Source organism: Dermacentor variabilis, chromosome 6 (assembly GCF_050947875.1).
Source record: "Dermacentor variabilis isolate Ectoservices chromosome 6, ASM5094787v1, whole genome shotgun sequence".
Lineage (NCBI taxonomy): Eukaryota > Metazoa > Arthropoda > Arachnida > Ixodida > Ixodidae > Dermacentor > Dermacentor variabilis.
Genome location: NC_134573.1, coordinates 111,585,915 through 111,599,537, shown reverse-complemented (window position 1 = coordinate 111,599,537; position 13,623 = coordinate 111,585,915). Strand labels below are relative to the sequence as shown.

The following is a 13,623-nucleotide window of genomic DNA, read 5'->3' as shown; positions in this document are numbered from 1 at the left end:
GAGTGCGCCCATAGTAGCTCACGCTCTAAGAAGTGCTCGTGAGATATCCGTGTAGTTTGTGAAAGTACGGGTGTCCAAAATAAATACAGAGTCACCGCTGCATTATCCTTCGAAAATTTGGTGTAGCTTCTGAGTAACGGACCTAACGTAACTACTCATTAGTCATAGAAATATGGAACACTCTGGCACTTTGATTTCTTGTAGTCCAGTGAAGTGACCTAAGCGTCCTTTCTAAAAAAACTAAATGCATAGTGATGCGCATGTCAGAAAAGGGAGCTGAATACTTTTATTCTCTTTCGGGCAGCATCTTGCAGGCCCTGTGAAGCATCTGCAAAATAGGAAAACAGAACTTTACAAAAAAGTCATGTTCGGGGTACATGATATCTGCACAGCTCGCGGACGAAATATTGTTATATTCCGCATGCACGAGACAAAGCCGTGGCGCTGTATGAGCGAGATACTTTCTGGTTTCAATCTCACTGAAGGAAGCAGCTTCTTTGACTAATAAACATTTTCACATACATTGCATTCGCGGTGCATTGCACAACCCAAACATTTGAAGATACGTCTTGAACGCCATATTCGTTCCTGCTTCAAATTAACAGTCGTACTATAAGCGATGGTCTGCGGAACTAGTGCCGCTTTTGAGCAAGCGAAAGGCATTGAGCCATGTCAAGTGCAAGAAGAGAAAAGTTATCTTTCTAACAGCCGGCAAATGTGAAGTTCTACTGACGCAGAACCTTTTAGCGTATCAAACGAACCATAACGAGAACTCTTGGGAGCATGGAAACAGGCGTCTGGTATTAGAGTGCATTGTTTACGATACGCCGTTTTGATATACTTTCTTTCACGCACTTGACGGAGAAGCCCAATGTGCAATGACCAGATGTAATATTTAGTGACATTTGAACAATACTGATGCACGAGAGTTAACACATGCGTAAATCTAGTGCAGTTATTGGTCAATGCACTTTTTTTTTGCGTTCTTCTGCAGCATGCCTTTTCCTGGGCAAAGTGGCTGGCTCTGAAACTTGGGATTTGTCTTGCCGCGTTAAGCATAGTCTACCGTCACTTTTACAGTGGCGCAGGCGGACTCTCTTTACCTATGTACTGTTTCCTTCTACAAAATTTATAGAATGTGCGATTACTTCGCGAGTAATAGGCTGGGGATAGCACAATGCATTGTAGTCGCTCTATTTTGGTCACGAACGTACTTATTTCATTCGTCTTGTTGTGAACGAAGCGAGTAAAAATAAAGTACTTTCACATGCTTGCAGTTGGCACCGCTTCTTTATAAGATAGAAATAAGGTTGTTTCTTGGTGCTGGTACTTGTTAAACACGTAGCTGGCGATTGGTATAGTGCTCCTACACAAGCGAATGCGCAAATTGTCGAAGTCATCCTGCGACAATTGCTAGTTGCGATGCTCACCCTGAACACAGCTGCGCTCGAACACTGGACCCACTCTTCCATCTGAGGAGCAAAAGAAACGACACTGTCGACTTTGGAAACTTCCCCGAGGGTAACCTTTGTTGTTGTCACGAGGCAGTGAAAAAACATAGGAAGGAACGCAGCCACTCTTGTGCGACCTAGCTGCGTCGCAGTTGAATTTCCAACAAAGCTGCGTTTGTTTGAAGCAGTAGTATTAGTAAATTTCAAATAGCAGTACTTAAAGCACAACGTTTATCGCATATGACCCATAACGTGGCCCCTATTGGCTGAAAAATCCGCTGCGGCAGCCTAGTGGCTATGGCGTCGTGCTGCAGAGCTCAAAGTCGCCAGTTCAATCCCGTACGTGGCGATCGCATTTCTATAGAGGCGAAATGCAAATACGCTCAGGGCACTTAGATTCAGGTGCGCGTTAAGCAACACAAGGTGGTCAAAATTAATCCGGAATAATACCGCACTACGGCGTGCCTCATAACAAGATGGTGGTTGCGGCAGGTAAAACCCAAGAATGTTTATTTAATTATCTGCAAATTAATATTGTCACTTTGCGTGCGTATTGAAGTTGGATAACCCTCTCTAGAGTTGCAATGAGTATTTACTGCAAAGACGGTAATTAGCGAAAACACTTTGAACTTGGCGCGCACGTTAGCATGACATTGCCCCTATTTCTGTACAAACGGGGTGTCTTCAATATTTTTTCCAGAAATGCTGGAAAAGGATCCACGATGTTCGTAAAATGCCCGTGTAATGCTTCGGGGCGTCTATACAGGTAATTTACTGCAAAGCATTAGTTATCCCAAACAAGTTATACATGAACGACATAAGGTCTATAACATAAGCTTTCCATTTCACTCACATGTGAAGACAGGACCACATTAAAATCTCACAACACAGTGGAAAGCATTGCGTATGACGCTTACATTATACTTTCGAGCATTAGAATATAATTTCGTTTGTTGAGCGCGTAAACATTTGTCACTATTTAATCTTTGCCTGAACTGCACCGATAACACGCCTCCTATTCCTTTTTCCTTTTGTTCCAGGACATGAGGCAAACCTCCTGCGATTCGTCTTTTAATTGTATAGAAACCACATCATGGCCCAATACTTATGCAAGTTGAATCCGGGTGCCACGCTTAGATCTCTCGGAACTCCGGCAACGAAAGTAAGCGCTTAATCGCCTTAAAAGGGTTGAGAAGCAACATTTAGTAATAATCTCCAAAACCATTAATTGACCGACTATCTTTCAACTTTCACTGCACAGCAGCCAGTGTAGTTCTGTCGTAGGATGGACACAGGGAAATTTTATGATGCACTACCCCTGAATTTCGTACTGTGCAGGATTTAGTTTTTATCTAACTCCTCTAGGACGTGCCCAATAATACTGAAGCTATCTCGATAGCATTTCCGCCGTCTATTCCCGCAAATTTTGCGACTAAATTTCAATTCAGTTGATTTTAAGCTATTGGGAACACTATAGGGCATCAGACTCGCCTTCTTGAAGCAGCTGCAGCCGACCAGGTCCATGGTAAGGTCACGGAAGAATTCAGGAATGTGACCCATGCGGCTGCTGACGTATTTCTCGATACCTTCCTTGTTGCATACACCATTAACGGACTGCAAATTCGCGAGCGAGTGAAACAGGTTAGCACATAGACGATACCAGCGTTAGGGCTATGAGGGAGAGAGACAGATAAAAGGAAGGCAGGGATGCTAACCAGTCAAGAATCTCGTTGGCTACCCTACGTTGGGGAACGGGATCAGGGGAATAGAAGGAAGGGAGAGAAAGAGAGAGATGGGGTAGAGAGACGTCGACGAACAGCCCTACAGAGTCAAAGGCACTCGCACAAAGCAGAAGTTTTCAGAAAGCACAGAATTGCCTTTAGTGCCTTCTGAGCCGATGATCGGTGGGGACGGTGTTCTAATATTGTCTGTTCACTGAAAAGACGATCATCTAGTTTCCTGAATGCGTTGGTTATAGATTGTCTTTGTGCTTCAAACTGAGTACAGTGGCACAATATGTGCTCAATGCTCTCCTCGCAGCCGCAGACATCACAGGCGGGACTGTCAGCCATACTAATGAGTGCAGAATGAGCTATATGAACGTTACAGAAAACTAATCTTGAAAGCTAATTTCCGTGAGAACAATTGTGACAGTGAACATATCCAATCAACAGTTCCACATGAACAAGTTAGTGCACAGGAGAAGAAAAAAAGTTGACAAAACAATATACAGAATGACTGCAAGATTTCTAAATATGTAACAAATACAGATACAATCACAGCATACAAAAGCAGAAAGAACACGGTTTCAGGACCCTCGTATTAAAACAAAAAGGTAAATGCTTGGTTGAAGGACATTACCATTAGTTAAACTGTTCCACTCGTGAACAGCTCTCGGAACAAAGGAGCACTTGAAGAACTCCTCTTCGTAACTCCTTTTCACATCCGCGAGAGGCACTTACAGGGTAAATTATGCCTTTGCCTGGTGGCATACCCGGATGACAGAGAGATTACCTTCGATGTGTCACTGTTGTAGCGCCAATTAATTAGTGGGCAAAAATATTAATACAGGAACAGCGATTTCTTGGGAAATTGTAGATAAACTAGGCTTATCCAAAATATTTGGTACATAAGAGCGCCCAGAACTGTTATCTATTTGTAAAGCGGACAGACTCTTCTTTTTTCTTGCTTGTTGGTGTCTATTTTCTCTATTTCGTCAATGGCAGTTTTAGTAAAAGGGTCCCAGAATATAGAAGCAGGGTCTACTAGTGATAAGATAGGAATTGTATGCTCTAGCAACTGAAGAGCAGGATTTCATAATTTTCAAGCTCTTCGTAGAAACAAAAGTGTGCAGTTTCGGTTAGCGTTAACGTGGTCAGTGTGCTTTGATGAATGAAAGATGGTATTGATGCAATGCCCCATGTATTTAAAGTGAGTTGTTTCAGCAAAAAGAAGATTATTTCCACAATAGCTCAATTTTAAAGCTTTTTGTGTCAAAGTAATAGTCGTAAAAGCAGTTTCTTCAACTTGTTTTCTATTTGGCGGAACATGAAATCATTCAATAGTGTTCTGAAAATCCCCATTCAGCATGTGTTGGCCTGAAGCACTATTGTACTCTGCGTATTTAACACAGTCACCACCGTACAATATTGTTTTGTTTAAAATATATGTTAATATGTTATTATTGAATATGAGAAATAAAAGTGGCCCAAGCCAGGATCCCTGTGGGACGACAGAGTCTACTCTGAAAGTGGCTTTGAAGAACGATTTTTGTAAACAACATAATGCTGCCTGTTTAGGTAGGCTGACAACTGGATTATCAATGGCGTATTTTTAAGGAGCGAATTTAATTTACAAAGTACTATTTGGTATGAAACATTGCCGAATGTTTTGCTGGAATCTATAAGAATTCTGTCACTTTGGTTACCAGCATCAGTTACTACTACTAAAATCATGAACGGGCTTCAATCAGCTGAGTATATGCAGAATAACCTTTTCTATCTCCATTCTGGCATCTATTATATTTGAGCATAATGGCTTATGATAGCTTAAACTCATCTTTCAAATTCTAAGATTACAAATGCAACAAGGAAAAGGAGATGGCATAGTTATCGTCAGCGCATGGATCCCTCCACAGGCCACCTTTATAAAAATGAACTGCGGTGGCTGCGTTCTCTGTGCCCCTAAAGGCCACGATATGACGGAGCAGTTCACACCTGCAGGCACGTCACCCTTCCGTACTTTGTTCGCCACACGCGCGGCCTTGGACTTTAGTGTGCCGTAAGCGCTCGTACTCGTTTTTTCCTGTGTCCCCTGTCCCGATTCTCACTGAGCCACACAGCCTCATTATACCTGAATTTTTCTGGTTCTCGACGTTCGAGATAGGAGAACTAAATTCTTCGCCGAATGCTGTTAACACGAGGGTGAGAATTAGCCGAGCTTTATGCAGGTCAAATAATAAGCTTCCGCCCTCGATCTACCTGAAAGCTGCCGTGAAGTATTGATTGATCTGAAAGATGTAAGAAGCGGAAACGATTTGCACGGATTCACGTCAACGGTCTCAGCCGCTCCAATATCTACGCCTTTCTATATGCGTTTCTATAGTGGATCTGTCTTATTCGAATGTTCTGTTCTTAATCTGAGCAAAAAAATTTCTTCCAACTGGTTCTCGAAAAATAATTTACTGCTACGCTTGCCAACGCCCACCAATCGAATTCATTTCGTGATGCCGCAGAACCCGCAGCGTTTTGTAATCGGTTTTGTTAACAATAAGAAAACATCAGCTTTGTGAGAACAATGTGACGCTTAAGACTGACGACTGTACTGCGAAGCCCAATTACAGCGTGATGACTACCAATGTGAAGGCAAACGCGACTTCATCACGGTCGTGGAGCCTATGCGTCGTAGAGCGAGCTCCGGTCGCTTACATGAAGCTTATGAATAATGCACTGCGTTCTAGAAAGTAATTTTTGAAGCGACTTTCCTAACTTCAAATTCGCTAGCATGTCGCCAATTGTTCAATTTAATGTTGCCACAAAAATACGCCGGTCGCTAAATAGAAAACTTTGTCGCTAAACAAGCGGGAATGCCACCACACCTAGCGACAGAATTGCTAAAATGGCAATGCTGATTACAGACCAGTAAATAGTAAAACGCAAAGCTGATTTTCTGTTTCCAAAGGTGGTTGGGGTTAGGCGGCTTCAGCAAACATGGAATGAAGCAAGCGGCACGGAAGCCGGAACTTGTTTTGTCCAGCCCGGCGACCGCCTGCTTTTCAAAGCAGGCGCGAAAGACGCGTCTCGCAGGCGGCTCGCACCGAGAAGAACCGGTACTGCTTAGTCCTGCCGGCCGAGCGACATCTGCTGCAGCATGTATAGTGGCGAGACACGAAAGACAATCTTCGCGGCCTAAGCAGGGAATACGCAGGAAGAAAGCCCGCTTACGAGGCCGCTATTTCGAAAGACAACGTAGCCTCAATGGTTTTGTTGTTTTTTTCTACAGTGTGCAGCCGACAGCGCCCGCTTCCGAAAGGGTGCGAGGGTGGAGGAGGCGAATAGCTTACCTTGTCCCTCCCGGCAACTCGCTTGCTCGAGAGCACACTCGCTTTTCCTCACCTTCCCGCGACGAACAAGCGAGGTAACTAACGGGAGCCAGCATAGTGCCCCCTTCTTCCCGCCCCAGCCGGCAACTCAGTTTCGCGAGAGCTGACGCGTGACAGTCCCTCCCCACTCCTCCCACCCCTCTTCGCAACTCGGTTGCCCGAAAGTACGTGCCTTTTCCCTCGCTGCGTTGCCTCACCTTCCCTTGCCAAAGTACAACCACGATATTACTTATCACGAAAACGACCGAAAGAGCCCAGGAAAGCGATTCGCTTTAATAGCTTCCCTGTGCACGCTCTCTATCTCGTTGGGTTCCGTGCTTTACGAACGCTATGGTTAACGCGCGTCGTTTGGTGAGTGAAAACGTGCGTATGTTTACGTGGCGCTAAACATAGCGTTGCGAGACGTGGTGGCCCCTTTGGCTTCTGCATCAGATAAATCTGCCGTGATATCGACGCTTTCGCTACTAGATCGCCAGTGTTGAAATAAGGGGCCCTGTAACGTGAAACTATTCCAAAATGTTTTTGTTTAAATCTCCTAAGGTCAAATTTGCGTAACCGCCGACGCAAGGATCGGGCGCTCACCCGCAGGGTTGTCTGAACGGACCAATCAAACGCTTTCCTCGTTCATATAGGAGGTCATTTTTGTTGCTTGAAAAACGAATAACATAGGCTACACTGAGCGGCTTGTCTGATCTAATTGACTGACCAGAGACGAGGAGCACGCTCAAGTGGACAGGGGTTCGCTGGGGCCGAGACACTGGACTGAACATTGATAACCGGATCAAGAGGGTGGTGCCGGCGTCTGCGGTTGGTCCGCTTTCCCTTACTTAGCTTGCGGTGGCTCGTCGACAATCGCGGCGGCATGCAACGGAAGCTTAAGAATGACGCTGGGACGAATCCTCCGCAAAGAAGATTTGGCAGAACGAGGTCGTAAACGTGCCGAAAGTGCTCGAAAACGTTACAAGGACACGCAAGAAGTTTTATTATACGCAAATAAACCCTTGCTCTCCGGCAGGGGCGAGTCGCCCATGCCTGAGCGATCGGCGGCAGCCATCTTTTATTCCTTTTGGAACGGGGCAGCCTGCGGCTATTCAGAAGAAAACTCAGTTTTGTTCGGCATATTAATGCATCTTTATCGCGTACAAGTCATCTTGAAGCGGTGAGTTTTTGCGGTTTTGTGAGGTCGCGTGACAGGCAGGTGAAGTGGGTGCAGCCTGAAAACAGTTGACCAATGGCCGAGGGCTAATGGCGAAAAGGGGTGGAATCAGAAATAACTATTTTTCTTTTCTTTGATGAAATCATGCATAATCAGTGTGTACACGTCATATCAGATGGGGAACTATAACGGTTTTTGTGACGTCGCGTGACAGACAGGTTAAGTGGGGTGTTCCAAAAATGTTGTTGACCAATGGTGTAGGGCTGATTGCAGAATTGGAATAGAAAAGTTTCGAATAGTTTTACGTGATAGTACCTAGGCTTTCGTTTCCTTTAAACTCCTATGCAATGCTATCTATGCGGGCACAGCGCGTTTAATTTCTGAGATGATTCGGCGATCATACGGCATCCGCAAGCCTAACGAGAAGGGCCGGATGCGCTAATGGGTTGTCTTGGCTTGGACACATTTGGCGGGAAGTGCTTGGACACATTTGGCCTTCTTGACGTGTTCCTTCCCCTACGTTAAGCTAAAAGTCTTCAACGGAGGTGCTCCGGCAGAAGCATCCGGCAAAGATATCGCGTTTAACGTTCGCAAGGCGCCGATCGCCATTGTAAGAATGTCTGTAATTTAATAATAAAGAGCTGATAGTATTCCAGCAGAGATTACAGCTCAATATTTATATGACGACAAGAAAAATAACTTTTGGTTAATACCTATGACTGTAACGCATCGCGTCAAGATATTTTTCTTTATGAAGTTGAGGCAATGTTGCATTTACAACGGTGTGTGTAAGGAATCAATGTACCATATGAGAACAGAGCGTACTGTGCAACCGAGCGACTGCACATTTTGTAGTAACAACATGAGAATCAACAATTCACTACTTACTATGTCGAGGAGTTGACGAAATTTGGCTTGATTAGAAACGATCGTGACACTAATAAAGCGAGCGGTCGACTACAGCCAAAACAAAAATTAGCACCAAGAAAAAGTAATTGGCGTTAAGGATTATAAAAATAACAACATATGCCGGTGTGCGGTTGGCAGGCATGTTCTATTGCCGTCCCTGTGCTTCTCGATGACAAGCCTCACGCAGAAAAAAAATTGAATATATGAATTTGAAAGATATATTTTAAATATTGAGTTAAATTGAATGGAAAACTGAATTGAAGTTACCTACAAGTTCACGATAGTCGTTAGGTAAACGCACACGAATACAATAAGAATGGGAGGAGAGGGTGCGTAATTTATGTTGATTCCAGTCAAATCCTCGTTACGCCAAAATGTCACGACATTTTTTGAAAATTTTTTTTGTCCTCAGGCATAGTCTAAGAGGAGGCCCATACAAAAGGTGGACAACGCCTGGCGGGGTCTCGGCCTCCTTTACATAAATACACAGCAGTTTAGCACATGAATTGAATTCGAGATACCAGCCTGGAAACGTAGCAGCCTTACTATACAGGTAGGGCATGGATAGGTGCCCCGATAAACCCCCCAAACAGGCCAGCGTTGCACAGGTGAAAAAAATAATTGCACTGGTAATACACCCAGGATGTTGCGATACTCACTGTGAGACGTTAATGAAATGGCGCCGATTTTTCGCGCACCAAGAACACTGCCTGCCTTTGAACGCTATAAGGAAAACCCGTAGGTTGTGGCGATAAGCTTATAATAACTTTCTTATACTCACGATTCCAGTTGCGTCGGTATAGCATACTCTCATCTGGCAAAAAAGATAAAAGAGAAATTAGTTCGAAGTTACCGTACACTAGGCGGCAAGGGTTTATACATGCGCTTAAATTCGAGAAATCAAAGTGTTCAGCCTGTGCTTTACGCTAAAGAAACTAGCTTCATCTCTGCTAAGTTCTCTTGCCATGAGAGTTTGCTCGCATCATAAGTCATGCAGTTGGCAAGACTACGTCAGCTCAAATTAACAAGAGTAGCACCGGAATAATACTGAGAACATATAACTACAAAAATTTCTTTAGGTAAAAAGAAGAAAGATCCATGGGTCTGGAAGCATAAAGATGAAATACTAGCATTTGGGCAAATTGTGACGTGGATATTTTTAGTGAGAATGCAGCCGCAGCGGAATACGTGCTCAAGTTTTAACGCTAAGGGGGATTAAAAAAGGTTGTGCATTTCAGGTTACGTACTAATCACATTCGGAGAGAAAATTACCCGCCGAACTTATTATCCAAATTTAGTATCCCTGCGCTTGGAGTTGTCGATTAACCTTGCTTCGTTTGCTTGCCCCCTGGTATCATCATATGGTAGAGCAACCAACCCGCAAATGGGTTTCTCCCGCGTTCGATTCCCGGACCCAAATGAAATTATTTTCACCTGCGAAGCCTTCTTTCTGAGAACATGGTATAGGTTCGCCATTACATCTGCTTACAACCTTCGGGTGGTGAAAATATTGCGTTTCGTGAAACTTCCGCCAACTTGCGGATTTCCCCATAACTCGTTTTCTACTATACAAATTTTGCCTCTGGGACGGTCACATGAGTTTAAAAAAGGAAAGCGGAAGGGGCTGATGCCGTAGCTTCTAATAGTACGTAAGTGGCTTCCTTATTTCCCGCAAATATTCTTTCTCGAGACAGAATCTTCAAAATGACAATGTTGTCTGGTGATTTCTGGCTGTTATTTGCGCAATCTGATATATTATTAGTAATTCGTTACGGTAGCTTATTTCTTCTGATGTTAATTTTACTCAAGCTGCAATCAGCAGGAACATGACCTTAGGACTGGGTTATTTTTGTTGTGTTCGACAAACGAAATACAAAATGGCCACAACAGCAGCTAAAAAAAGAATGAAAGTCAGGCTGGAAGGTGAAGTGGGATTTCTGATATGGTTGTCATGTTTTACTTTAAATGGCAGGCGTTCTGGTCCCTAAACCTAAATAGAACGTACTGTTGACAAAATGCTGGATTGTTGAAAATTCAAAAAAAGAGAAGAAGAGAAAAGCGACTGCCCAGTGTGCAACCCACTGGCAAGAGCTAGCGTAAACGAGAGCGGACAGCCAACATGCAGCTAATTTCTTTCGAATACTGAAAGATCTCTGTATGTTTATGGACATTCTTTAAAACTATCAAACCGGCAGTTAGCTTGTAAAAACAGCGCACCCTATATACTGAGATTTATCGAATCGACCGCCTGTTTAAGTCCACCGTAAGGTGACAAAACAGAGGTACACAACCGAATCCCAAGTGTATGCCTAAGAAGTTACGAAATCGTAAAGGAAATCAAGCGTAAATTTTAACAGGCTAGTGCAAAAATACACTGCGAGAGCAATGCAGAGCTGCTGCTACACTGCTATTGTCTTACCGTGTGTATATCTTTGTTTCCTTTAGAGTAGCACTCATCCATAATCGCCGTGTCCTGCGAGTAAATGTGAAAGAGAGAAGACACACCTCTTGTGGGGACCTGCTTTGTTCGCTTTTACGGCAGAAACCACGGGGGCGAAAGTGAACAGCTTTCGGTGCTTCAAACACACAATGAGGCAAAAGCTATACTAAAGCGTTCTTTTTTCTCTTCTAGCGTGCATTTCAGGAACGCGTTTATCTGAACTTGCTGGCTTGCGCACGATCTGATCGTATTGCGCTTACACTACATTACCTAAAAAACTACAAAAGGTGCGTAGAAGTTAACAAGCACGAGATGAGGCGTAGAAGGACACGAGCAAAGGGTTGAAGTAGAGGTTGAAATTTCCCCACCAGTAGCTTCAACCCTTTATTTCCTCGTGCACAGCTTTCATTATTTGAGAATACACGTAGTAGATACGTGTTCACCTGCGATCTTTTTAAATGTTTTTCGCTTTCGCGCTTTTTTTTTTGCTTTCCGGTGATCAAACATATTAGCTGATTGTTTACACGATGCGCAGCTGCCATATTCCCATTTTTTTCTCGCTGCTTTCCTTCATTGAGATGAATTTAAACAAAGAGAAATAAAAGTGAAAAACCCATACAGTCCTCGCTCAAAGGTAGGAACGGCTTCTTCTTCTCATTTAGTTAATACTGAGAAATAATAAAAAACATGCGCATTCTTTTCATACCTATTACATCGTTCCATTTCACTCATTTCATTTCACAGGTGTAGAGGTAAACAATAAATGTTTATATGCGATATTCGCTCTCACTGATGTTACGGTTTGTTATCTCTGTCAGCTTCCGTCGGTGCTGGGACACTAGCCACAAAATATGTGCCTTCCCTTCATCGTTGCAAGAAGCTGTGGGGCTGGCCATCTTGTACTGATGGAGTCTATCTCTTTAGCCTTAATTAGCTGGATCTATAGCTCTTCAACGACAACAAAAAGATAAAAAAAAGAAAATTAAGCAGAGACGAAATCAAAGTTAAATAGGTTGTGCCTAATATGATTAGCGAACTTAGCGGAACCTACTTGGGCTCATATTCGACCTCGATTAGCAACGTTTCCGTGCACTGCTGTCTGCGTACCTTGGAATCGACGTTCAACATTCGCATAGCCGAAAGCACGAGCCGATTAACTTGCGGTTTGTCCAATGCGCTGTCGACCGCCTCGTAAATGAGCTGCAGCCGGAATTCTGCGCACACAGAGAAGACCTACGGAGTCAGGGATCAAGCGTTGGATCATGCCATTTCACAGTTTGCCCCGCTCAAGCGGGCACCACAGCGGCACCACAGCGTTCCGGCACCACGGCGTTCTATAACTCCGGTCTCCATAGCATTCTATATTTCTCGCCACCTCGCAAATGTGGGTTTGAACTCGAGGCAACGTTACTTCGACTATCGAGATATGTAACGTGTACGGTTTGACCACTATGGTTTTATACCGCAATGTTGTCGGCACCGGTGCAATGACGCGCTGTGGGCGGCTTGGGTGCTTGGCGAAAAATGCATGGGAAAAAAAAAGGAAAGAAACAAAGAAGGGGAAAAAAGATAATGGCTATCTTATTCGTGCCGCTGGTGTGCGTGTCACTCACATTGCTTTCGTGCAGCCACTCATACTCTATGCGCGTGTGAAAATATGTGAAACTATGTTTAAACCACTGTGAAATCGGCCTAGGCGGGCTAGCCGTTCGCATGTGGAAAAAGGAAACCTTCAGAGCACCAGCCGCGCGCAAATCAGCCACGCGCCACTGTTACAAATCTTGCAGTCTGGAGGAATACGTCGGGTAAGATCAGTATGTTGCGCATATAATTGGGACCATCTGGTCCTTATACACGCCTAAACTTTCGGACGGTGCACGGTCGGTCATTTTTCTCTTTTCTTTTCTAAGTCGCTACATCTTTCTCACTACATGGCTGTATTTAGCCTGCCTCGGCAGTAAACAACAATTCATAGCTTTCAGTTGTGTAGATGCAAAGAGGCAAAGAAGTAAGAAGACGCTGTCGGAACACTCTCAGAAACGTTCAGGCAAAGAAACCCCAGCTCTTTTCATTGTTTTTCCTCCGAGACCGTCGGGCAAATGATCGACATCATTGGAGCGTAACCACGTATGCAGCAGCTTTATCAAGACAACGTCTTACCCAGGTCATTCTCGCAAGAAGCAACGGCGATGACCAAAGCCAACAGGACCAACCTCATTGCTCGGACCATCGTGACTGTACGCGGCGCGCTTTCCTCTGCACCTGGCTCGAGTCCTTCTTGTACTCCGCGTTCATCAATCTTGCAGAGCTTCGTGGCTGCTCGGCGTTGCGTGTTTGCACAGCGGTGCGCGCATCCCAGGGTAAGCACGACGCCAAGTTTGCCGGCTTATAGGTTATAGAGCACACGACGGTGCATATGAGAATACAATGGTCGAACCGCGTCTCACCAACGCCCTTGGTGGAAGAAGATTTCTAAGCATTTGATTAGGTTGTTTCAGAATGGTTTGTCACTCGCAAGTTATTTATATTTTTGTTCCGCGTTCCATATCCGGGAAAAAATATGCGC

General features: G+C 44.3%; 1 protein-coding gene across 1 annotated transcript; it reads right to left on the bottom strand.

Annotated features, from left to right (window-relative positions):
- Positions 1 to 268: 268 nt before the first annotated feature.
- On the bottom strand, positions 269 to 13,351 carry LOC142585039 (uncharacterized). Its single transcript, XM_075695483.1, has 7 exons — positions 13,218 to 13,351; positions 12,165 to 12,271; positions 11,037 to 11,090; positions 9,399 to 9,431; positions 2,943 to 3,065; positions 1,431 to 1,472; positions 269 to 328 (listed from the first exon to the last, which is right to left on the bottom strand). Exons 1-7 carry the CDS (start codon positions 13,285 to 13,287, stop codon positions 287 to 289), a joined length of 471 nt encoding a protein of 156 aa, XP_075551598.1. The 5' UTR covers positions 13,288 to 13,351; the 3' UTR covers positions 269 to 286.
- Positions 13,352 to 13,623: the final 272 nt, after the last annotated feature.

Bases quoted from the DNA above. Each gene is read 5' to 3' on its own strand.
- LOC142585039 (XM_075695483.1), bottom strand. From the start codon at position 13,287: ATGGTCCGAGCAATGAGGTTGGTCCTGTTGGCTTTGGTCATCGCCGTT. The intron at 3,066-9,398 runs GTGAGTATAAGA...GCGAATTTGCAG, and splicing joins ATACCGACGCAACTGGAATC to TCCGTTAATGGTGTATGCAA. The intron at 329-1,430 runs GTGAGCATCGCA...CCTATTTTGCAG, and splicing joins CGAGCGCAGCTGTGTTCAGG to ATGCTTCACAGGGCCTGCAA.